This window comes from Gobius niger (genome assembly GCF_951799975.1).
Source record: "Gobius niger genome assembly, chromosome: 2".
Classification (NCBI taxonomy): domain Eukaryota; kingdom Metazoa; phylum Chordata; class Actinopteri; order Gobiiformes; family Gobiidae; genus Gobius; species Gobius niger.
This window is the reverse complement of record NC_136853.1, coordinates 21,875,961-21,902,423: the sequence shown is the minus strand read 5'-3', so window position 1 is coordinate 21,902,423 and position 26,463 is coordinate 21,875,961. Positions and strand designations below refer to the sequence as shown.

At 39.9% G+C, this 26,463-nt stretch overlaps 1 protein-coding gene across 1 annotated transcript; it reads left to right on the top strand.

Annotated features, from left to right (window-relative positions):
* Window positions 1-2,633: 2,633 nt before the first annotated feature.
* Window positions 2,634-23,325, top strand: LOC306983159 (lipoxygenase homology domain-containing protein 1-like). The gene is made up of 41 exons (XM_079582908.1): window positions 2,634-3,539; window positions 4,790-4,904; window positions 9,380-9,460; window positions 10,263-10,447; window positions 11,554-11,652; window positions 11,753-11,901; window positions 11,963-12,086; window positions 12,162-12,412; window positions 12,499-12,634; window positions 12,898-13,058; window positions 13,137-13,223; window positions 13,372-13,507; window positions 13,584-13,738; window positions 13,813-13,973; window positions 14,920-14,996; window positions 15,093-15,289; window positions 15,367-15,559; window positions 15,635-15,795; window positions 15,869-16,199; window positions 16,268-16,419; window positions 16,492-16,625; window positions 16,793-16,944; window positions 17,040-17,144; window positions 17,223-17,351; window positions 17,435-17,602; window positions 17,680-17,861; window positions 17,932-18,048; window positions 18,132-18,294; window positions 18,467-18,621; window positions 18,710-18,919; window positions 19,034-19,160; window positions 19,246-19,454; window positions 19,526-19,711; window positions 19,813-19,940; window positions 20,002-20,119; window positions 20,503-20,680; window positions 21,369-21,554; window positions 21,623-21,793; window positions 22,307-22,445; window positions 22,529-22,684; window positions 22,768-23,325. The coding sequence occupies exons 1-41, from the start codon at window positions 2,837-2,839 to the stop codon at window positions 23,246-23,248; spliced, it is 7,248 nt and encodes a 2,415-aa protein (XP_079439034.1). The 5' UTR covers window positions 2,634-2,836; the 3' UTR covers window positions 23,249-23,325.
* The last annotated feature ends 3,138 nt before the right edge of the window (window positions 23,326-26,463 follow it).

The following is a 26,463-nucleotide window of genomic DNA, read 5'->3' as shown; positions in this document are numbered from 1 at the left end:
TTTGAGCATGTTTAGCTGCATTTGGACCACAAGACTAAAAAAATCAGACTTTTTGACAATAACTTTCAGAATAATCGGCTGCAACCTTGAATTCGGGGGGAGTTGGAGTGTGAATGAAGAGCTAAGGGGTGCACAAGATACTGAAGATTAGGAATCACTGTCTTAGATACACTCATTCTTTTATTCCTGTCTGTGGCAGCTTTCAATGTCGTGACAAACCAGAGTCATTAAGAGCTACAACTTTTAATGATAAAAATATAACAAACTGTATTTTTAAAAACTTTTCAAATGCCTTCTTTTGTTTGGACAGTTTTTAGTGTTTTAGGTGAAATTTATATATAAAAAAAAGAATAAATAAATGAAAAATAAAAAAAATTGGAAACTATGTTGTAAATTGGACCTGACTTGCAGTGATCAATGGCACATATTTGACCAAACCGTTGTAGTGATTAATTACAGTTTATGTAAAAACATCACAGTGTTGAGTAACGCAGCCTCACTTTGTCTTAAACCATCCTGCCTTATGAAGTATCGTAGTCCTTCACCAAAACTGGATGCAATTCACCCACATATTTGATTCTTGTAATAAATACGAACAACTAATTGTCTCAATCTTAAGAAATAGATCATCCACAACACGTGATGCTCTGCATGACTTTGCTCAGTAGCTTTGTGCGTGCCTGCTTTAGAAACCATGGAAATATGTTTACATTTTGCAAGCTTTTACTGAAGTTCATAGCTTTTTATAGACAGTGCGATGGATTTTGTCAAAAAGAGACCAAATTGTAGAGTAGTGCATTTGAAAATACTGTTAATGTCAGAATGAAGAAGACTGCTCTTCCCCCTTTACAGCTTTGTTCTGTTTACCTGTAAGCCAGATTTTGCAATGTAAAAAGCATTGATATTCTAAAATACTTTATTTTGCCTGAATAAAGGCAAATAATAATAATAATGCTAATAATTTATGATTTGTTTTTCTACTTTCTGTTTTTTTCTTTTCTTTTTTTTTACTGACAACGACATGTGCATTGAATACCTGAGATCCATGGTTACTTCTACATCCTGAAGTCAAAGTTAAAAAGAGGAAACAGGTTTGTGTAAAATAAAGAATGGATTAGTGTTTTTACTCTCTTTGTGTTTGTAAATAAAATTCTTTAAATATTCACACTAATCTAATCTAATCTGTGTGAATTTATTATTATGGGTGATTTTACTGCTGACACAGCATTTACCTGTGATGAACAGACTATGGTGCGTCTGAATGGAGCACATTGGTAAGAGGTCTAAGCCCAGTGTGAACAGTTCTGTCAGAGAGGACAGAGCCTGTGTGCTTCCATCATATCTCCACATGAGAGACCTTCAGCATTCATTCAATCTTTGAAGCATTTTTAATTTCTGTAATGAAGCTGTAGCTGTGGAAGGTAAATCTCAAACAGCTTTTGATAATCTGTGTGTTTCTGTGTGGCTTCATATGGTTATTGTTCATGTTTGAGTCATTAAAGTCTGTGGCTGCAGTAGGAGATTTTTTAGTTGTTCAATAATATATGGGTGATGTAGCTTTTATGAAACATCTGTTGGTGATGTCACTTCCTGTTGTTTCGGCCGCTGTGTGAGGACGGTCAGATTGTGCAAACGCAGCTGAAGCTCTAGCTCCTAACGGCACAGGGATCAAACAGTTGAACAAGGATGAAAATACAACAAAAAAGTGACAAAAAAAAGTGACAAAAACACGATTAAAAAGTGATGAAAAAGTAAAAGACTCACTGATTTCCATCCGTTGTCCCACACTCGCACTCTCAAATAGAATCTCACTCATCCAGGCGTTTGTCATCATTTGTACGTTTTTTAGTGGCAGGAGAAAAAGGAGTAGGGGAGGAAACCTACGGAGACACGGAGAGAACATGCAAACTCCACATGGAAAGGCCCGTCCGACCTGGGATTGAACCTTGTAATTGTGAAGCATGAATGCGAACTGCTGCACCTCAAGACTGTAAAACACAAAACCATCTGGAGAACCACTGGATTAGAACAAACTCAGGGAACCAAAGATGACATGTGCTGAGAGAAGACGTAGTATTTAAGAATAAAATAACAGCTTCCTGCGGTTAAAAAAACTCAGAATGTACACACGCTTTCAGCATCTACTAACTAATCAAAAAGATAATCGCTAGTTTCATCAATAAGCAAAAGGAAATCATCAGTTGCCGCCTACATACAATTATCAATATTCAAATGTGTCAGTTTCTATGAAAATCCTTAGGTGTGTAATAATAAAAATACATGCAAAAAGGTTTGTTTGTATTATTTTTTATCATGTTTCAGTCACTATGCACTGACAGAATCCAGCTCAAAATAAATAAGGAGCTGCTTAAAGCCAAATGGGTCTTAATTGGGATCAGGACAGAGTTAATTTGTAGTTGTTGGTGCTCAAATTTCGGTCAGTCTGGGTGTGTGTCTGGGTAAAAGCGAGACACCCCTGCAGTAAAGCGATCCTAACACCATGAATAATAGAGCGAGCTGCCGCAGCGTGGATAAGTTCTCTGAGCAAGGCTCCTTTTTCACAGGGCTTTCTCCCCACAGTCACGTGACCTCTGAGGTGACAGTAATTTTTCATGAGTTCTGTCTGTTGTATGTCCAAACTGTATGGATACTAGACTTTGAGCTCAGCATAGGTATGCATGGCCAGCCATCAGTGTCTTGAGCCTGACTCACCCCAGGCCCTTCTAGATCTCAGAGAGCATCTCAGCCCTCGAAGGTCAAATGAATTGTCTTACTGCATTAGAAACACAAGGCCACAATTACGAAACTAAAGGCCAGGGAAGTGGATGAATAAAAGATGCCGTCGAAAGAGAAAAAACCCACAGCTTCAGGAGAAACCTCAGAGCTTGATGACAGTGTCAAGGAGACAGTGCCAAAGCGACACGAGGAGGACACCGCCAGAAGAGACAGGGCTGACAAGAAACACAAGACTCCTGAGCCGAGTGAAAATCAGGAGGTCTCAGTCAAAGACAAGAAAGACGACAGGGAAAAGGACAAGAAGAAGAAGAAGAAGAAAAAAGTCTCTGAGGATGATGGCGGCACTGTGATTGACAATGAGGATGAAGAGCAAAACAATAACAATGATCCGAAACCTACTTCTAAAAAGGACAAGTCTGGGAGTAATAAAAGTGAAGTGACCAAGGGAACCAAGGAGGAGGAGAAGAAGAAAAAGAAGAAATCACCTGTTGAGGATTCAGAGGGAGTGGAGGAGATGGGCTCAAAGAGCAAGAAGTCAAAGGACGGAAAGAAGAAGAAAAAGTCCCACAACAACAATGACGAGGAGCCTCTGATCGAGGAACAAGAGGAGGATGAGGACAACAAGAAGAAGAAGAAAAAGAAGGCCAAAAAGGGCTCTGCCGACAGTGACGACGACAAAAAGAAAAAGGGAAAGAAGTCTAAAAGTAAGCAGGTGGACTATGCTGCGTTATACCAGGCAGAGCTGCTGGATTACCACACGGACTCTTCAGATGGCTATGAGGATGACTACTACAAAAAGAAAGGTAATCTTTTACACACATAAAAAGATCTTTATAAAACAAATAGAAAAGTGTTTCTGCACAGTCATTGTACAACAGGGATTTCAGTGAGGGGCACCCGAGGGATATCCTATGTTACAGCTGATTGGTTGAAAGCATAGTAATGTTCCACATGAATGAGGCCATACAGAAGAACCGGCACAGACAGGTGCTGAGTGCTGTCCCAGTTTGCAAGGCACAGGGCTTTAAGCCAGGCCAACCAAGCTGAAGAATGACCAAAAAAATCAAAGCCTAATTAAATTATAGTTGAATGACTGAGGAAAGAAATCAACTGAAAACACATATCAGGTATTGCAGCACAATTAATTGTAAGCAAAATGACACTAAAATAAAAAAGAATTGCAATTGGCACCAAATGTAACTATTCAAGCAGGAATTTCAACATTGATAGGACATTTATAGCTTTTTTAACATGTAAGATATGCAAATTCATCAACAAATAGGTTCATGGATGAATAAAATAACTAAATGGCCTCATGCAGTTTCTGGTGCAGAGAGGTTTAAGGTGAGGGAAGGGAAAACAACAACAAATAGCAAAATAACACCTGATTTATACAATCCAATCACCTTTGAACAGGACCAAATATCCTGTCTCCATGAGTTCTTCTTATGTTTGAAACTTGCTATCGCTGTAGTTAAGACTGTGTGGGTTTAGCATGCCGCCTTTATTTTCACCATGAGCCTCTTTGACGGATTTTTTCCAGCAGTGGGATGAATTTTTGTCCGTCTGTATAGCACATTTGCTGTGCATGTAATTACAAATCAATGTTTTATTGATTGTGAGATAGCATGCGGCACAGATCGTTGAAAGCTATAACATGTGCCCATAAACTCCCTGCAGAGAGATGGTTAAGAATGAGTTTGGCTGCTAAGATAATTCCATTACAATTAGGGCTGGGTATTGTTGCTTTTTTTGTGTGGCAATACCGGCACAATAACGATGCCGATAAGCTCAACAATAGTCTTTTCAGTGACTGTACTAAAATATATGTCATCTAGAACCATAAACCAGAACTAAAGACTTTATCTTTTAAATTTATATCATTAATTTGATCTGAAACAACCAAGTCGCTTCCTTTTATGCTGTCCCTGGACTTGGTCTATAAAGAGTTTTTTTTTTTCGACACCAGCAGCACCTAAACTTTTTTTTTGATAGCATATTGGTATCGTTTAACAGTATATTTTTTACACCTGTTGTTCTATCATTTCTCCAGTGTATGAGGTGGTGGCTGTCACTGGAGATGTGAAGGGAGCAGGAACAGATGCAAACGTATTTGTTACTCTGTTTGGAGAGTTTGGGGTCACGCCTAAAGTTCACCTGGCCAGCAAGTAAGCCTGTTTAATTATTTAAGTTTATTTTCTTTGGCAACTACAAAGAACGTTCTATCGTAAGATTGCATGTTTTATTTTTTTTATTATTGACTGTGACTGCTACACATTGTATTTGTTTTAAACTACAACTAACAGGTAACCACTTCTGTTCCATTTTGTCTTACAGCACAGAAAAGAGGTATATGTTTAGTCTGCTTAACTCGGACGGTTCTTAGATCACTGCTGTTTGAACTGTGTTACTGATCTGTATGAGACACATCTTTTTCAGTCAATGCATTTGTGAATTGAAGGTTTTCCTTGACATCCCTTGGAGGGCAACAACCATGGCGACACATGGTAAACAAAATAACGAGTCACAGAGCATTAACTGCATCAAATGAACTACAAATATGGTGAGAACTGTGGTCCATACAAGGCTCGTTGTCCTTTCTAAATAAAGGCCACCGTTTATTTTATTTACTTATCTAACCTGTAAATGCATGCCAGAATTAGCCAATGGCTAGTTTTCATCTGTAGCCCCATGACAAAAGATCACAAAGATTATCCACACAATTCATCTCCTGAACCGTGAAACTTACAAGAACAATCATCAAAGGTCACATGCCTGGTTCTTCTCCAACCAACATTTAAGTTTTGTTTAAAATACTGTGGCACAGTCTCTAATGTCAGCTGTGATGCTGTTCCAGACCTCAGCCCGTTTAACTGAGCACCTGTTGACTAAACGCCGTGTGTCTATAAGGCAGGACACAAACAACGGCCTCTCGCAGAGGCTCTGGTCACTTTATCGCTTGTACTGGTTTTGAACTTAATGAATTCCATGCAAGGTCTTATAAACCGAACATTCCAGTTTACATTATTTTTAATGTAGAATAGTATTAGGCAGTCATGAAAAAAAAAATACAAATATCTACTTATATACTCTATTGGTTTTTTAAGTAGTCACGTTTGTAAGTGACCATTTAAGGGCCTGTCTCAAAAAGAGAAAAACAAACCTATTTTCACCGAGACTACCTGGAGACTCGCCTTATCTCTTTACTACTTTATTGTCCCCGGGTAATTTTAAAGGGACCCATCTCCAGACTGGGCCAGGCTGGTGGTCCGAATCACCTTGCTGGAGGATTCACCTATTGTATGTTTTTAGCAGTAGGGAAACAGGAGTACCTGGAGGAAACACGGGGATAACATGCAAACTCCATATAGAGAGTCTCAGTTTAGGTGGGGATTGAACCCAGGACTTCTTGCTGCACTACCGTGGCCCCCACTCCAACTAGTCTCCAACTAGTCTCCAGACTGATGACATAGGCCCTTTGTATTTTTCACATGATTCTTCAAACAGAATGTTGAGTCCAATCTGTAGTTCCTCTCCTTGTAAAAATATGCTTGTCCTGACTTTTCATCATATCATACACATGGTTCTTGAGAGCAACCATCCACGCCTGAAGCGATTCCCGTAGTGAAACACACCCTTCTGTTATCAAAGAACCGGTGTTAGTTGAGTAACCTTAAGTATTCTTTGAATTCATGACTTACTGAGCCACTCATCAATGGAGGGCATTGCTGAAGTCAGTTTTCCTGAGGCTTCTACATCAGACTCTGCATTAACCTGGGTATGGATGAGTGGACGAATATTTGGTATGAGAACAATATGGGTCCAAGCATGGAGCCCTGAGAAATCCCAACCTAACAGTTGAGAAAACTATGGCAGCATGATAGTTGCTTGTTTGTTCATCTCATCTGTAAAGCGTCTTTGTGTCCCCTGAAAAGCGCTATATAAGACTTATGCATTATTATTATTATTATGGTGCAGCGATTAGCGTTCATGCTTCACAGAAAGAAGGTCCAGGGTTCGATCCCCAGCCTGTCCTTGTGGAGTTTGTTGCGACTGGGGTTCAATGAAAAACTTAGCCCATGGTGACAATCTGGTGTTTAAATGCATCTGTCCCATGTGTGTTCATTAACATGCACTGTCCTGACCACTTCTTTCTGATGGGAGTACATGTGAAAACAAAGCCTATTTGTTTAACTTGGGTAAAGGACAGTGCAGGGCAGGAATGTTAAAATGAGCGTTGCCATGGCGCTTGCTAGTGTTTTGACCTCCAAGAATGTCACATGAAAACCATCTAACAAAATATGATAATTCAGTATATACATTGGTGTGTGTTCTGCATTAATAGATAGAATAGAAAAATGTGTGGCATCATTTTTCATCATACAGAAACAGTGGTGAGAATATCTAGAGTAAGGAGAAACTATGTGGCATGGCAGGTCTTCTTTTAATTTGGAGCCAAATGAAAGAAGACCACGATGTCATTTCTGGGGATGATCATATGTCTCTCAGGGGATCTTCGCAGCAGCGGGCTCCCTTTATCTCTACACTCATGATTGATGGATAAGGTTACCTGCAGTGTATAGGATACAGCTTATTGTAAGCCCAAGCGTGTCACCCAAACCTACTGAACTAGAGGCTCTAACTAATTAATCTTTATCCCAAAGACCACACTAATTTGTTTAGTTAAATTAAATTAAATAGGTCAATGATTTTTTCACAAAATCCCCCAAGAGAGTTTTACCTTACTCAGATATGCATCAGTCACGCCTGTATTAACATTTTACAACATGATACAGGTACAGTAACATATTTTCGACAATCTGCATTAAGGCAGATAAGAAATGCAAGTCTTTGAACATTCACTGTAAACATCTATAAATTTGCATGAATTTCAAAGTTTGCATCCATGGTGTTCCAGAAAGATATACATTTTTTAAATTTAATTTATTATGTTTCAAATTCATGTATGTTTTTACCATAGGGTAATAATGCTAACATCTATACAAAGTGTAATTTACCTTTGCTTGAGTTATCCTTGTTAACATATACAGTGCCTCTCGTAAGTATTCATACACCTTGAACTTTTGCACATTTGATCATGTTTACAACCCTAAACATGAAGATTTTATTTTGATATTTTTACTGAACGTTCACACACAAGTAACAGACAGCTGTGAAGTGAAAGCAAAATGATACATGATTCCGTTATTTTTCAAAAAATAGAAAAGTGAAAAGTGGGGCGTGCATAAGTATTCATACGGCATTGTCTGAGTTATTAAATTGCCTTTATAACATTCCTAATGACGGCAGAATGTTCACACCTTGGCCTAACCATTAAGTAGAGGCCACCTGTGTGTAATCTACTCTCAGTATAATTTCAGCTGTTCTTTTAGGCCCTCAGAGCTATGGTCGGAGTGTATTGGTACTAAACAACATCATGAAGGCCAAGGAGCACCAGAGAGGTCAGGGATAAAGCTGTGGAGAAGTTTAAAGCAGCCTTAAGTTATACAAAGATTTCCCAAAATTTAAACATCTCCCGGAGCACTGCTCAATCCATCATTCAGAAATGGAAACTGCAAACTGCACCACTGCAGACTTACCAAGACACGGCTGTTCACGTAAACTAACAAACTGAACAAGGAGAGCACTGGTAAGAAATACAACCAAGTGCCCCAAGATAACTCTGGAGGAGCTGTGAAGTCCTGCCGCTGAGCTGGGAGAATCTGTACATGGGACAACTATAAGTCGTGCTCTACACAAATCTGGCCTTCATGGACGAGTGGAAGAAGAAAGCCATTATTGAAACGAGGCCATAAGAAATCCCGTTTAAAGTTTGCTAGAAGTCATATGGAGGACACAGCTCCATGTGGAAGAAGGAGCTTTGGTCAGATGAGAGAAAAATTGAACTTTTTGGCCCAGATGCAAAACTTTATGTATGGAGCAAACCTAACACTGCTCATCGTCCTGAGTGCACCATCCCCAGTGTCAAATATACGGGGGGGGGCATCATGCTGTGGGGCTGCTTTTCCTCAGCGGGGACTGGGGAGATTGTAAGAATAGTTGGGAAGATGGATGGAGCCAAATACAGAGACATTTTGGAGGAAAACCTGCTGGAGTCAGCAAGAGAACTGAGGCTGGGGCGGAGATTCACCTTCCAGCAGGACAATGAACCTAAACACAAAGATAAATCTACAATGGAATGGTTCAATAAAAACATATTTATGTGTTAGAATGGCCCAGTCAAAGTCCTGACCTAAATCCTATTGAAAATCTGTGGAATAATCTGAAAACTGCTGTTCACAAACGCTCTCCTTCTAATGTGACAGAGCATGAGTTGTTTTTTAAAGATGAATGGGCTAAAATGTCAGTCTCTACATGTGCTAATCTTGTAGAGTCAAACCCAAAAGACTTGTGCTGCTATTACAGCAAAAGGGGGTCCCACAAAGTATTCATTCATGCTGTATGAATACTTATGCAAGCCCCACTTTTCACTTTTCTATTTTTTGAAAAATAACAGAATCATGTATCATTTTACTTTCACTTCACAGTTGTCGGTTACATGACAACATGTGCAAAAGTTCAAGGTGTATGAATACTTTCGAGAGGCACTGTAACAGTATATCATTGTTTCCTGAATTTGCAGAAGTCGTACAGCGTTTGAGAAGAACAAAACTGATGTTTTCCGCATCAAGACACACAATGTTGGGCCAATAACAAAGCTCAGGTACTGACCACAACATGAAGATTACACTTCAGTAGAACATGGTACGGTATCAGCATCATCAATGCTGGGTTTCAAATGACACCATCATATTAGTGGACCAAAGGTGCCATCTGATTAAATATATTAGCTTCCAATAATCCAAAGATCAAAGGGGATTAACCTGCCTAAATTGGACCTAAAGTATGTCAAAACTGGGTGTATTGCATGTCTAAACCAGAAAACATCTAACTTAGGCGTGTTATAGCATTGTCATTTAAATTAAATGATGATTTAAGTCAAAAGTTCTAGATGACTAGATAGATGAATGTAGATGAATTTAAGTATGACTTGAAAAAGCCCAAGTATCAGTTTGAGAACTTTGGATGGGGCAGAAAAAATATGGTTAATGCAGTATTTTTGCTGTGATATAGTGGGATCATAGATCGAATAGCTATTTAGTATAAGGTTTCACCATTTATATATATGAGTATGAGTTGTTATTTTTTTAATTCTAGATAATTAAACTTAAAGGGGCTAGATGTAATTAGCCATTTTATACTCACTACTGCTACCTCAGGTCATACGTGTAACTGCACCTTCTATATTAAGCTTGTGCATGACGGCACATGACAGTGCAGGATTTTAGAGGCAGTTGTGGTGAACAGGTCTGGGCTCATTCTACACATTAGGACATTGCTGGAACATGAAGGGGGAGGAAAATACTCCGTACAGTCCCTTTTAAAGCTTAATTTCTTTCTTCATGTTTACATGCTAGCCTACAATAGCCCACCTGAAGGGTGTTCTGGTCCTGTTGTCTTCATAGGATCGAGCATGATAACACAGGGATGAACGCCAGCTGGTTCTTGGACAGGGTGGTGGTGACCGACATGAATCGACCCCATCTGCGTTTTTACTTCGCCTGCAACAACTGGTTGAGTCGGGAGGAAGCAGACAACCTTTATGTCAGGGACCTGCTGGGAAGTCTGAACCCCATGGACGTCCCAAAACGTTGGTCACTGTGTCTGCCACTCTGTAACACACACAACGCATATTAATTACATGTCCTTTAATTAAGGACATGACGTGTGTTAAGTGGTGACGTCACAGCTCTACTTCCGGGGTCGTAGATGCGTAGATGAGAAACTACAAAAAACTCTTTAATACCACAATCAATATTTCTGAAACTCTACAGAAAGTTACTGAACATACTTGATTATCAGGCCCAGTAGCCAAAAATGCTGAACCTACAGCTATAAAAGTAATATTTACCGAAATCGGTACTTCCGGTTTAGCGGAAATATATGCAGCAGCTACGCTAACCCCGGAAGTACCGACTTTAGGTAATAATACTTTTTTAGCAGTAGGTGCGGCATTTTTGGCTAATGAGTCTGAGAAATAAGTAGATTCAGGCCCTCCCCCAGAAATATTGACTGTTGTATTAAAGAGTTTTTAATGGGTTTTTTCTCGCATATTAGCCGGTATGCTAGGACCCGGAAGCGGAAGTCGTGACGTCACACTTAACAAACGTAATACCATTTCAATAGGTATGTTGCGTGTACTAATATACATTTGTATTAATGAACTTGTTTTAGCAATACCGCTGGAAAAATATCGTATGACAGAATGATGTTTGTTATGTTAGCTAGCAGCGCTAACTATTTTTAACTTGCCTTGAAGTTTCTCATGTTCAATGCAGTCAGGGTAGTTAGCCAGCCGACATTAGAGTCAATTCTTAAGCTATCTAGTTAAAACTAATGGGCAATAACAAATAGAAAAAAGAGAAGGCCTACCAGTACCCAGCCCATTTTGCAAAGGGTCAGGTTCAACTCCTTGACTTTCCCTTCCTTGGACAATATCACGTACCAGTGAAAGTTAGTATGTTTTAAGCATGTACACTTGCACTTGTGTCACGTGTGCCATTGGCTAGTCTAGTCTAGTAACATTATTATTAACATGACATAGTATAATAATTAATTATATTCATAAACATGCGGTATAAAGAGGAAAAAGGTAATTTGATCAACTTTTAAAAACATTGTTGAGATAATGTGGTGACCTTATCCTTTGCCAAATCTTTAAATGTGACGTTGATTATCTTTTCTAATTTATTATAGTGAATAAGTACATAGTAAGTGTCTTCACTCCTGACATGAAAGGGAGTGGGACTGATGCAGATGTTTTCTTGAACATCTTTGGAGAACATGGGGATACAGGTAATAATCTTTTTTTTCTCCTTTTTTCTTTTCTTTTTCTTTTTTACTACAGGGTGGCTACTAATTTACTGTAAATTTTGAATCTGTTACTTTTTGAAAGGGGAGAGACGACTGGACAGTGACAAAGACAATTTTGAACGTGGCTCTGAGGACAAATTCACGATAGAAGCTCCCAATTTGGGCCGCTTAAGAAAAATAACGATTGGGCACAACAACAGAGGTTCCTCGGCTGGCTGGTTTCTGGATAAGGTAAACTAATGAAAAATATGCGGTTACTGGTTAAAGGTTTGGGCTCATGTAATATTTACAGGTGGCGATCGATGACATGGGGAATAAAGAGGTGTATGAGTTTCCTGTTAATCGGTGGATGGCTATGGATGAAGATGATGGCAAAATACAAAGGGATGTCTTGGTGGGATCACTGCAGCCAATGGGTGAGTAGCAAATCTGTTTACAAATGTAACATATTATTGATCAAACAATACTTCAGTTTATCATTGCTTTGACAGGAATTGTATACAATGTACAAGTGATGACCGGCGATGTTAGAGGCGCGGGCACCAACTCTAAAATTCACTTGGTCATGCATGGCACCAAAGGCCTAAAAAACAGCGGCAAAATCTTTTTAGAGGGTGGTGCTTTTGAGCGCCGTCTCATTGATGTTTTCAATGTGGAGATTTGCGAGCTCATCAGTCCACTTAGCAGGGTTACCATTGGGCATGACAATGGCGCAATAGGTGCAGGATGGTACTGTGAAAAGGTGATACACACTGGTACAAAAATCAGTAATTGCTGTATAAGACTAAAGGAAACGCTGTAAAACAAACCCACACTTTCTGTCCCCAGGTTGTAGTGTACTGTCCATTCACAGGTATTGAACAGACGTTTCCATGCAGCATGTGGCTGGATGAAGATGAGGGCGATGGACTGATTGAAAGAGAATTGTATGAGATGGTTTCGCTCAGACAAAAGAAAATCAAGAGTAGGTATATAGAGGGTATACATAGATCCAAATAGAAATAATCTTCAACATAGCAAATTGAGTGGAAAATCATATAATAATTTGCAACTGCAGACTTACCACTGCTCAGTTTGCTGTCGTTGCTGTGATGGAACGCTAACTGCCATCCTGCCAACCTCTATATTTAACTGTTGGTTGAAATATTTTAATTATACATCAATCACTTTACAATATCGGAACATTTGTAAGCAGCTTGTATGACTAATCATCTAAATTGTCCCTAGAGTATCCTTGGTCCCTTTGGATTTGGACGTCAGATGTGAAAGGGGCAGGAACCGATGCTCAGGTGTTTCTGCAGATATATGGAGAGAATGGAAAGTCAGATGAAATCAAACTGGAAAACAACTCTGACAGTTTTGAACAAGGGCAAGTTGATAAATTTATTGTACGTATCAACGTAAATGTGCCCGAACAAGCTTTCATGTTTACTACGTTGTTACCTAACCATTTGCGCTCCATCTAGATTGAAATGCCAGACATCGGGAGGTTACGGAAAGTACGCATCTGGCATGAAAAGAGAAGTCCATTTGCTGGATGGCATTTAGCCAAGGTGAGAGGGTTAGACTTCTTACCTTGTCTGTGTGTTGTAGCAGGGTCTTGCAGGGTAACTTTTAAAACAACAAATACAACATGGTTATGGCTTTGGTAGATAGTTTATGGCAGAGTTTATAGTAATGTCACTGTGATGCTCTGTGTAGGTCACTTTGCTGAAGACACTGACTATGGAGAAGTATTCCTTTGAATGTGGCCGCTGGCTGGACATTAATGAAGATGACAATGAGATTGTCAGAGAGCTGCCTGCAACTGGAGCGCCGATTGAGGATCCACTGCCCTGTAAGTCCCTCCAATAGCTCATCGCTGTCACAATACAGGTTAGACTAATGCTGTTATAAATGTATGTTCTTTTTAGTGATAAAGTATAGAGTTACTATCTGCACGGGCACAGTCGGTGGTAGTGGCACAGATGCCACTGTTTTTCTAAACATCATTGGTGATCTAGGAGACACAGGAGAACGACTAATGATAATGTGCAAAAATAATGTCAACAAATTTGAGAAAGGAAATGTAAGTTCAATGTTCAATGACTCGACAAAACGTCCTAAAATAGACATTTTGAACAGAGCTTCTCTATTTTTTAGCATGATGAGTTTCTTATCGAGTCTGTGAGTCTGGGCCAAGTGCGAAGAGTTCGAGTCGGTCATGATGGCCGCGGTGGTGGCTGCGGCTGGTTCCTTGATAAGGTCATGGTTCGAGAGGAGGGCCAGCCTGAGTCTTTGGCTATTGAGTTTCCTTGTTACAGGCAAGTTGCAACAGTTTTACTTTCCCTCAGAAACCCATAAAGAATGTTTTATTCATTTTCTGTAATTTTACTGCATCAAACCTTTCCTGTTTTAATCTAATCAGAAATAAATAAAATGAGCTGAACTCCTCTCACTAGTTCTCCTGTGGCTTGCGATTAAGTTGCTCGGCAGCTGATGGATGCACTTGCCGTTACAAATAGGGACTAAATGCACAGTGGTCAGCCGGCACTCTTCTCACGTAATTAGACCTAAACCGCAAGATGGAGGTGCCGTGTTACCTCTAAAGAGGCCCTTCCTGTCTGTCTGTCTGTCTGCCTGTCTGCCTGTCTGTCTGCCTGTCTGTCTGTCTGCCTGTCTGCCTGACTGTGCGTATGTTTGGCTTTTGCCCTAATTACCTATAATAATAATAATAATAATAATAATAATAATAATAATAATAATAATAATAATAATAACAATAATGGCTTATACTTGTATTGCGCTTTACAAGCCTGTATTACCAAGTTTCTCAAAGCGCTACACTGTAGTCACTATTAATTCACTCCATACTCTGTGGTGGTAAGCTACTGTTGTAGTCACAGCTGCCAGGGGTAGACTGACGGAAGCGAGGCAACCAGTCTGTGCCATCGACCCCTCCGACCAGCACCAACCAGTCACTCACCACATTCACTCAGGCTTCCTGGTGTTCACAAATGGTCTCCCATCCGAGTGCCAGCCAGGCCCTGCTTAGCTTCCGAGATCTGAAATGTCTTTCAGTAAATAAGTAAAAAGTATACTGTATACAGTGTTTTGTTGGGATACACTTGTGTTTGTGTAAGCTCTCAGCTGTACAGGAGTTATCATCATAGAAAAACAACCCAGTACAGATGACAGATGATTTACAGTCCTTTTTCTACAATGCACCTATTATATAAGATGTCAATGATTTTTTCTGTGTATTTTTAGATGGTTAGATCGAAACGAGGATGATGGACAGATTATCAGAGAGTTAGTTTCTGCTGGAGAAGGCGGACGGTTATTTAGTGAGTTTAATCATTTTTGTTTGTAATGTTCAAATCAATGAAAAATACTTAAAATACACAATGCAAATGTTCTTACTCGATAGCCTCCCTTTGCAGATATCAGCTATCACATAGCAATTAAGACGGGTAGTGTGAACGGGGCCAGCTCTGACTCTAGGGTTTTTGTGAAGTTGTATGGAGAGAAGGGTGACAGCGACAAAGTCACATTGGCCGTTTCTGACAATGACCTGAGGAACTACTTCGAGACGGCTCGCACAGACATTTTCACTTTGGAAACATCTGACATTGGACAGGCAAGTTGTTGGCCCATGTACAGCACTTATCAAAAGACTCAGGTCAGTTCAGCTGTATTTGTGATGTTTGCATTTAGATTAACCGCTTCCTAATTGGCCACACCAATGAGGGCCTGCGTGCTGGGTGGTTTTTGGACAGTGTGCAAATCTCTGTACCTGTTCATGGAAAAGAGTACATGTTTCCAAGTCACCGGTGGCTCTGTAAAGACGAAGCTGATGGAAAAGTGGAGGTGGAAATCTATCCGAGTGAGACTCTGGAAATCGAAAAACGTGATGGAAAAACTTTGTTTCTAATTCATTGAGGTTTTTAGAAGTTTAAAATACTAATGCTTTGCTCTTGAACAGTGATAAACTACGAAGTAACGGTTGTTACTGGAGACATACGAGCAGGGGGAACTAACGCCAATGTCTTTTGTCAAATCTATGGAGATGAAGGGAAAACTGAAGTGCTCACTCTTAAAAGTCGGTCAAATAACTTTGAACGGGGCACAACAGAAATTTTCAAGGTTAGTTTCAAAGGTTTAGTAATGTTTCAGTCAATGTTTTTTCTACAGTACATGCACTTTTATCTCTCTTCAGATTGAGGCTCTGGATGTGGGTAAAATCTACAAGATACGCATTTTCCATGATGGAAAAGGAATCGGAGACGGCTGGTTTCTAGAGACTGTCGATATCAAACGTTTAACTTTGGCCATGGTGCAGGTTGAAGTTAAAAAGGAAGAAACCAAAAAAGACAAGAAAAAGGATAAGAAAAAGAAAAAGAAAGAAGAGGAGGAGGTAGAAATAATTGAGGAGATGCAAGAAGTGGTTGAGACCTTTAGTTTTGTCTGCAACCGCTGGCTGGCCCGGGACGAGGAGGATGGAGAGATTGTGGTTGAACTGTTGTCTGAGGACAGTGACGACCTTGAGGGTAAGCAGCACATCAGGAAAACGTTATCTTGTGACCACTGATATTCAATAATACATCTTTCTTCTCAGTTAACTCATATGAAGTGCATGTTTTCACTGGAAATATCTGGGGGGCTGGAACTGATGCCAAAGTTTATATTAACATTTATGGTGAGATTGGAGACACGGGGGAGCGCCACCTGAGAAAGTCAAACAATCTGAACAAATTTGAAAGAGGCCAGGTAAGTACACACGCAGGCACACAGTAAGTTTGGTCTCTGACATTTTCTAATGCTTTGTCAACATCTGCTCAGGAGGATGTTTTCACTGTCACAGCTGTGGATCTTGGAGTCTTGAAGAAGCTACGTATGAGACATGACAATAGCCAGGCCAGTGCAGGCTGGTTTCTGGATAGAGTGGAAATTATTGACAACAAAGATGAGACTACGTAAGCTCACCAGTAGAATTAAACAGAAAACATTTATTATCTTATTTCATATGGAGCATTATTGAGTGTAAAGTGCCACTAATGTTGATATTGTGCCACCTAGAGGCCTAAAATAGCAAGGATTTAATGCCATTGATAAACAGTGCATCCATCTTGTTCCTTTTTAGATACTTTTTCCCGTGTAAACGCTGGCTAGCTGTTGATGAAGATGATGGACAGCTCGCTCGGGAACTTGTACCTGTTGATGAGGCTTTTATGAGAAAAGGCGATGACGATGATGAGGAAGACTCTGAAGCCACTCTGGGTCTAGAGCAGAAAGGTGAGAAAGTGGACAGATACAGTAACGGATCATTTCTATATTTTTATTTCACAAAAAGGAATCTGACCCCATGTTATATTTTGCATTTCCAAAAGCTATGTCAACCACTTACACAGTCAGAATAAAAACTGGAGATAAAAAGTACGCAGGAACTGATGCCAATGTGTTTATGACACTGTATGGCTCTAATGATGATACGGGTATGAACGTTTACTGTTATTCATAATTGTGCAAAATTAAAGAGCTCTGGTTCAGATTTGGTCATGTGTGTTACACAGGTTTAATTACTCTCAAAGCATCAAAGACACATAAAAACAAATTTGAGCGTGGTTTGATTGATGAATTCATAGTGGAAGCTGTGAACCTTGGACCTCTTAAGAAGATACGCATTGGACATGACAATCGTGGTAAAGTAGTGTCGTCTATGGATCTTATAGAGGTTTTTTTTTATTTTTTTGTTTAAAGGAATCTAACCTTTAATTCTGTTTAGGAGGAGGATCAGCAGGTTGGTTTCTTGACTGGGTGGATATTGATGCCCCGTCTTTGGGACAGAAGCTACACTTTCCATGTGGTCGTTGGCTGGATAGAGGGGAAGATGATGGTGCCATTGTCAGGGACCTGTTTCCTAACCCTCTACAAACAGAGACATACACACCATGTAAACTTACCCCCTTTAGATATTGCCACTGTCAGTATATCCTACTTAATTGTCCTAACATTATAACCTCTTTTTAGTTGTGCCCTATGAGATAAAAACCTTCACCAGTGACGTGTTTGCTGCTGGCACAGATGCAGACGTCTTCATTGTCCTGTACGGCAGAGATGCGGTGTGCACTCAGCAAAAGTCTCTGTGCGTGAACAAAAGAGAGAGGATCATGTACTTTGAGCGGGGAGCAGAAGACATGTTTATTGTTGAGGTAAATCAGTGCAAACAAAAATAGCTCCCGGTTTGAATAAATGGATGATGACTTGTGTATTTGTTTGCAGCTTGAAGACGTGGGAGATGTCATTGAAAAAATACGTATCGGGCATGACAACCGTGGGGTCAATCCGGGCTGGCATCTGGACCGAGTAGAAATTAGAAGATTACTAAGGAAGGGCAAGGTAGGTGTTCTTCAAAAAGTAATGAGGGAAACATAGCGCACACAGTTTGCCGTGTCAGTGAAATGTACTTTGGTGCCACACAGGGCTCAGAGACCGTCATCTTCCCATGTGAGTGCTGGCTTGCCAAGTCAGAGGATGATGGAGAAACAGTGAGAGAGCTAGTGCCGTCTGATATTATCACTGAGAAACTTTCACGGGACGGAAGCCTCAAAGTGAATGAAGTTGAAGTGGAGGATGCCCTGGAGAGTATGTAACACACTACACATTTGTGCTGAAGTATGGTCTGCTTTACCTCCAGACTTGCTTATCTCCCTTACATTTACATCGCACTGTGGCAGAAATAACTTTTTTTCCTCGAATGAATCTGCTGTTTGCCCGAGTAATTTCTCCACCGTTTGTCTGTTCTTGTGCCCTGCAGCTCACACATATAAAATCTGTGTGATAACTGGTGATGTGTATGGGGCTGGTACAGACGCAAATGTCTTTTTGACTCTTTATGGAGACCTGGGAGACACAGGAGAGAGAAAACTCAGCAAATCAGAAACAAACAGTAACAAGTTTGAAAGAGGATCAGTAAGAAACTATTCATTTTATTATTTGCCAATCCCGGAAAATAAAGCCATCGAGCACAAATAATGTTGTTTATACTGCTTTTTGTCAGGTGGACAAGTTCACAATAGAATCCGTTGACTTGGGGCAAGTTTTCAAGATAAAAGTCCGCCATGATAACAGTATGATAAGCCCGGACTGGTACTTGGACCAGATTGAAGTGGTTGACGTGGATACAGAAGAGGTCTTCCTCTTTCTATGTGAACGGTGGCTTTCAAGAAAGAGAGAGGACAGACGGATAGAAAGATTTTTCTTTGTTAAGGTATTAACAATATTCAGTATGATTATTAAATTAAATTAAATTACTATGTTTAGGGTGCTATTGCTTTATACATGCCACTATTGCAATATATGGACCTTATTGATGTATGTTCAGGGTTATGAGGGTGTGAGAGAAAACTTAAACACTAAAAAGATGTCAGCCCCAGCAGTGAAAACTGTTGACAACAACATGAATAAAAAGAAAAAGAAGAAAGCGGAGGAAGAGGAGCAAGAGCTTCCAAGTAACAAATCACTAACATCACTCAGTTATAAAATATTCAAAGAATCTACGCATGTTTTACAGTATTTTGTATGCACATATTACAGACATACCTTATCACGTCACCATTTGCACTGGACTGGATCGAGATGCAAGCACCACCAGCCGGGCGTATGTCATCATTACTGGAGCTGTTCAGACTGCAACAGAGAGGCTGTGGTTGGACCTGCCTGATGGAAGAAAAGGCTTCGGGGCAGGCTCCTTAGAGACCTTTCAGTGTCTAGGAGCTGATGTTGGGGAGATCAAAAGGGTTGAGGTGAGTGTATATTAGTATCTTCATATTCATAACCAACAACAACCCTGAATGAATCGATATGGACTTTACAGCTCGGCCATGATGGAGCCACTCCAGAGAGCTGCTGGCTCGTTGATGAGCTGTCTGTTGCTGTGCCAACCAAAGGGGTCAATTATATCTTTGCCTGCAAGTGCTGGCTGGCCAAAGATCGTGGAGATGGCCTGACAGCTAGATTGTTTAATGTACTGGATTCAGAGGCTATATCCATTTCCCAAAAGGTATAACAAAAATAAACAAACATATATTACATGTAAAGAAATGGTTGTGATGTAATACATTTCTCAAACATATTCAGTAAATCATTGTATTGTTCTTTCAGATCATTTATGAAGTTACCATAGTGAATGGAGACGTGCAGCATGCAGGCACGGACACAAATATCTTTATGTCTGTATTTGGAATAAATGGCAGCACAGAGGAAATGTTGCTGCAGAAAAATGAAGACAGGTGGGTGGCAAATACTAAAGAAGGTTTCAGTGCTTTTTAAAATGTTTTTGACATTTCACAGATTTGAACGAGGTCAAGAAGACACTTTTAACATGGAAATAGATGATATTGCACCATTGAGAAAAATGAGACTACGCATTGATGGTTCGGGCAGTCGACCAGACTGGTTTCTTGATAAGGTTATTCGATTATTATTATTATGCATAATAATCATACGTTTTAGTTTTGTTCTTAGAAAATTGAGAGAACTTTACTTCTCTATACAAGACTTCTTGTATCTTGTACCAAAAAGAACAGTATTGCTGTAAGTGATTCACACAGACAGAAATAAAAATATGCTCCTCATCCTCCTAAGAGATTTACTACATCTGTAATAGTGAAGTAGCTGAGTCCTGCTGCTACTCTTTATATTCCCCCAGCCAACCTAATGTTAACGTGCTTTGATGCAGTATCCTAAATGCAGTCAAAATGATGTTCAGAGGCCCTCTGTAAATATTAAAAATGTATATATTGGTTTATAAATATTTTGAAGAATTGAATTGTATTTAATTATTTATTCTAGATTATTATGCGTAACCTCAAAACAGAAGAAGTGTATGTGTTTACCTATGAAGACTGGCTCTCCAAGACCCGTGGACCAAAGAGGACCATGATCTGTGAGCTGGCCGCTACGGTGGACGAGGAGATGCTGGTAGAGCCGACCACCTACATAATTCAGGTCAAAACTAGTGACATTTCAGGTAAGGCTCTTATTGCCAGAACATTGTAAGTGCAAATTTTGTTTGTTTTCCAAAATAATAATAATTAAAAAAACATTGGCTAGTACAGTAGACTTTAGCTTTCTGTTCGATGAAAACCCCTGAATGAAAACAGCTTGCACAAATATGAATGTGGGCTCTAACCACTCTCACAGTGTTTTTTTTTAGGGTTATAGAGGGTATGCAGGTGATGTCACAGCATAGCAACAGCAAGGCAACAAAAGCCACGTTAGCGTTGTTTTGTCAAGTAGGGCCAGATCTTCCATCTGACGCAACAACAGCGTTGCTCAAGATGAGGTTGGCGTCTTACAAACAACAGTGTGCCAGTGCATGACCAGTTTACCTGAGGCGTGGTGTAGCAAGCAGTGCTGAATACAACAAGCATTTGCTGCTTCCCTTTTGCTCTCATCTTTGCATGATTAACATCACGCACAGCCTCATGTACAGGGTGCAGCATGTAGGGGACATCCTTTTGAGCTAAACACTGTCCATGTCCCAGGAAATAGACAATATAACAATGGCTCATGGTAGTGGTGGTTTTGAAGAGCACTCCCGGTCAGCGCAAAAGTCTAGTCTACAGTCTGAGCTTAGAAACTCAAAATCGGGCCCTGGAAATGATGCAACCCTCCTTACATTTTCTTCTTTGTTTCTTTCTTTCTTTCCATCTTAGGTGCAGGTACTGATGCCAAAGTGTGGATCATTATATTTGGTGAAAATGGCGATACGGGGGCACTGGCTTTGAAAGACAGTAGCAAATCCAACAAATTTGAACGGAAACAGGTTGACATGTTTCGCTTTCAAGAAATCCTGAGCCTGGGAGATCTTTCCAAAGTACGAGTGTGGCACGATAATGCAGGTGAGCATCTGGGAAAAACAACACAAAATAAACAGCTTCAGAGTTAATATATGGATCATTTTGAGCAGGTCCTGCTCCTGGGTGGCATCTGGAATACATTGATGTGAAGGATGAGCTGCTTGACCAAACATTCAGATTCCCCTGCGATCGATGGCTCGCAAAGAATGAAGATGATGGACAGATAATGAGAGAGCTGGCATGCGCAAATAATGACTGCTTGGACTTCAGCGAGAAAACAAGTAATACACTTTAAACACACATCACATTATGCTAGTAGTGATGAGATAAACATATCTATCAGGCACGGAAACACTAGACCCACACTTTGTACTTCATTTATCATCAGCTGGCTCTGCAAATACATTCATGACAAATTAGTTTCACATTCAGAACAAGAACAAGGGTTGCATCTACTATTCTTTTTTTAATGGGTGCTTCAATGCCTTTTTCTAACCACAAGATGTCACTCTTTAGCACCATCTACCTGTGTTGCAGATGAATACAGCTTTCAATATATAATGATTACATCCAATAGTGACATAAACACTACGGAAATATCAGCCTGTTCCTTAAAAGTTAACTTGAAGAATACCCAGGCCTCTTTTAAGTCTGTACAATGGACAATACTATTTGGCAGAGAAAAAGTTGTCACCGTTTTTGATGTTTGACTAGGAGAAAATTGGCCCACCAGCACAAAACATTTGATAATCTGATTAACAGCAGGAATGATTCATTGTCTTTTTTTGTCAAAGAGTATGAAATTTGTGTCACAACTGGAGATTCGGGTGAAGGTGAGACCAAAGAAAATGCCTGGATCGTTCTTGAGGGAAGGAAAGGACGTTCTAAGGAATTGGTGATGGAGAACTCCTCGAAGAAAAAAAGATTTTTGCGGTAGGTATTAAGTACCGTTGTAAAATGACTCAGAATTAAGCACAATGATTGTTTGTTTTATTCCCATTTTGCTTTATTTTTAGGGGGAATGTTGACAGGTTTGAGTTCTCGTCCAAAAACGTCGGTGACATTGCTGGCATTTGCCTCGGTCACACCCCCAAGGATGGGAAGAAAGTCAAAGGGGAGGTTTACTGGCATGCCATGGAAGTTGTCGTCACCGAGAAGGAGCTGGGAAACAAGTACGCCATTTCTTTATCTTTTGTGACCATAGGAATCGACTTCAGTATTAAAACATATGGTAACTTTTTCTTGTCTGATCCAGGTACATATTTACCTGCAACAGCCTCATCCCACTGTCTCCAAAGAGGGATGATTTTCTGACCTTCGAGTGCACCAAGGCCATTGAGAGCTTTGCCAGTAAGGCCAGGAGTCTTGTGCCAGTCAAATACGAGATCATTGTGATAACGGGTGATGAGAAAGGAGCAGGTACAGATGCCAACGTCTTTGTCACCATTTATGGCACAAACGGAGACTCAGGAAAGCGGCAGCTGCGACAGAAGTTCCGTAACCTTTTTGAGCGTGAACAGACGGACAGGTTTCTGGTAGAAATGCTGGACATGGGAGAGCTGCAAAAAGTCCGAGTGGAGCACGACAACTCTGGCGTTAACCCGGGCTGGTTGTTGGATCGAATTGAAGTTACAAACACAGCGAATGGCGTTTCCACGATATTCCTCTGTGGAAAGTGGCTGGACCCAAAAAGGGCTGATGGCCAAATTGTCAGAGTGCTCTACCCCAAATACTGAAGTCACCAAAGACAGTAAACTCAGGATGTGGTACAGCCTTTATTTTATTAGATTTTTGTGTGAACTTAAAACAAATACTGTGCCATTATTATTATTATTATTTTTTAAAGTATGTCTGTCAGTTGTTTACCTTTTTTTTTTCTTAAAATATTTCTATGAAAGAATCTGTTTTGCTGTTTTTACTTCACTTTCTGATTATTAAATGCCCGGTCTTAAAAAAAGCAGTGCTAAGTAACCTTAAAGAGGGGGTATTATGCTACAATGATGACCAAACCTTCTGTTGGTCTGTAAATGTAGTAAATTAGAATAACTGCCTTGTATAAAATTGCTCTCTCAAAATGGCTGTAGCGAATGTCTTGAAATAGGCCTCTGTCTCTTTAAGAACCTCTGACCGTTTCCGACACGCCCCCTCCCAGAGGTTACTTTTTTTTTTTTTAATTCTCGTCATTTACGGAATATTTTTTACTTTGATGGAAAATTTCAAAGGCCGTCCGTCATTTTGAAGGATTAAAAATCAAGCTGCAGCTCTGCTGTATTTCAGAGCACGCGGGGCTCTCTCTCTAAAGTTTCACACCGTGTCTTACAAGTTGTATCACTGCCTTGCTAGCTAACTTTCCGGACACTGGGGGCTAACAACAACATGGGGAATAAAACCACGATGCAAACGCGGTTAAAGACTAATAATATCCTTCCGCTGTCTGTGGCATCAGTGGGGAGGGGGTTCTGCTGAGAAGCAGTGGTTGGTTACTCGGCTGGTGACGAAAGCTCGGAGGCGTCTCCAGGAGGTGGGGGCGTTCCTAGAAGGACTCAGGCAAACCTGTCCCTAAAATGGCTGCCATCAGAGTTTTTACAGATTACTCAAAAATACGTGAATGTGTCAAGGCAACACTTCAGGCATGTTTTTAATGAGGGAATGACATAATAACATGATGTAAAAAGTCGATTTTCCATAATACCCCCCCTTTAATAACTCCTTTTCGTAGTCCCTCTGGGGGTAATACAAGTGTTAATGGGATGACTGAGGGGTCTTACGTGAGGGGCCAGAAAACCACAATTGCAACATCCCTGGATCCGGGTCGGAGGCGCAATAAACAATAAAGGAATCACGTAGCAGCTAACAGGCAAAGCTAACTGTATTTACAGCCAAGTTTGAGTGAAAAAAAAGATCTCCATTGTGTAATTGGATGTACAATATCCCTCTCTCCCTTTGTCTTTTCTGTCAGTGTAGTATTTACTCTCACAGACAATTAATGAGTAAAAAATCGCAACATGCTACGACACCTGCAGTGGCGCTTATGGCCTCTAGGGGCACGAGTTTCTTAGTACTACTTTAAAATCAGAATCATCATTATTTTTTAGTTAGATTTGACTTTTTTGTGTGTTTTTTACCTAAAACAAATCACTTAGTTATAATGTATGTATATTCTAATACTATTGTCTGGTCAAAAATGCTCAGAGTCAATTTTTCCCCAATTTATTACAAAATAAGCACATATAAAAGGATATTATTCAAGCCGTAAAACTATATCTAAAATTGAAACAAAACAAATTTGCATCTGGCAAAGCAAATAGGAAATAAATATTAGTAATAATAAATAAAGTACAAAATACCACCAAAATGTAAATCTGATATTTACTCACAATGTGCCCATTCACTTCATCAACAACACACTTGTCACGATGCTCTATTGCTTCGTTATCAATGATACATAGTTTTATTTTGAAGATAAAACATTCTATATTGAAAAGCACTGCTCAGTCATAGCTAAACATCGTGTCTTCATACATGCTGACGGCAGCCCTTTCACTGGCACTTTTTGGGATATTTTAACATTTTAGGCTTACAAGCAGCAGTAAAATGTGTTCTTTATGTCGTTTGTAGCGCACCATCTACCAATAAGCCAAAGAAAACAGTGCACTGACTCCTGAGACATGCATTTTTGAAAAGGTTGTGCTTTGAAAATCCTTCCTCACAAAGAGGGAAAGGATGAGCTCTGAGCAAAGAGGAGAACAGCTTTAAACAAATTTACAACAAAAACAATGAAAAGAAGTGTGGCAGAAGGTGTGGCGTTGCGAAGCCTCTGTCAGACCGTGCACAGGCAGATTGTTTGAAATGTAATGGCTTTTGGACCTGTCAGTGTAGTAGCACCTTCTTTACCCTTTCATTATATCACACAACTAATAAGGCAATGGTGGCTTCATGGGCTGATTGTTAAAATGATTCACTAAAAGCGAGGCACTTGTTATGTGTAGGTTACCAAACAGAAAGAAAACAAAATCATATGGTATAACTATTATTTAACATTGTGCATTGGGACAAATTATAGCAGACAAAACATAAACCCTTACTGTGACTGTTGTAAATACTATTGGCCAGTGAGAGGGTTCCCATATTTGAACAGTTAGTGCAAAAATAAGAAATAAATTAAAAACAATTAAATTCATTGCAGTTTGTCCATTACATTACAACATGGGGTATTAGCGCAATTGCATTGAACGGAATGTAACCAACATCCACAGCACTGCATGAGTAAGAAAGACAGAGTGGCTCAGTAGCTCAGGACAGTAAACATCACATGGCCAGCTTGCAAAGATCAAACAGCAGGGATTTTTCTTGAGCTTTTGTATTTTAAAAAGTAACACTGCATGCAAAACATTCCCATTTAAAAATCAATGCAAAAATGAGGTAATTGTTTTTTCATAGCATTTTTTTTTTCTGTTATAAATAAATATGATCAGTTGCCCACAAAACTATATAAATTAAATACATACCCACAATATCTACAGTTAGTATTAAATTATGATTGTTAAATACTTAAGGCATCTCAACAACACCCTGTGTAAACTATGCACACTTGTACTCGCAACTCCACAACTATCAGAGGCAGTGTCGACACTGACAGTGCACAGGACAGAGAAAAACCTCCTCATCGAATTCTAAGCACATAAGACACTGAGTTATTATCACAGAGCGTACGATAGGCACAGAGCTTATGTGACACAGAAATGCTAGGCTTGCACAAGAAGGGAGTAAAACACTGCTGCGGTCGAGTTCAACAGCCTAAATGTTTTTCTGCTGTTGTGAAGAGCCCCGTCAGTTTGTGTGCACTGAGAGGGAAGCTGCCTCCATTGCGACGCATCCTACATGTCCTAGCCAAACAGCATAGCAACCAGCATGGCAACCACAAGGAGAGGTCTGTCACAGGAATACACCC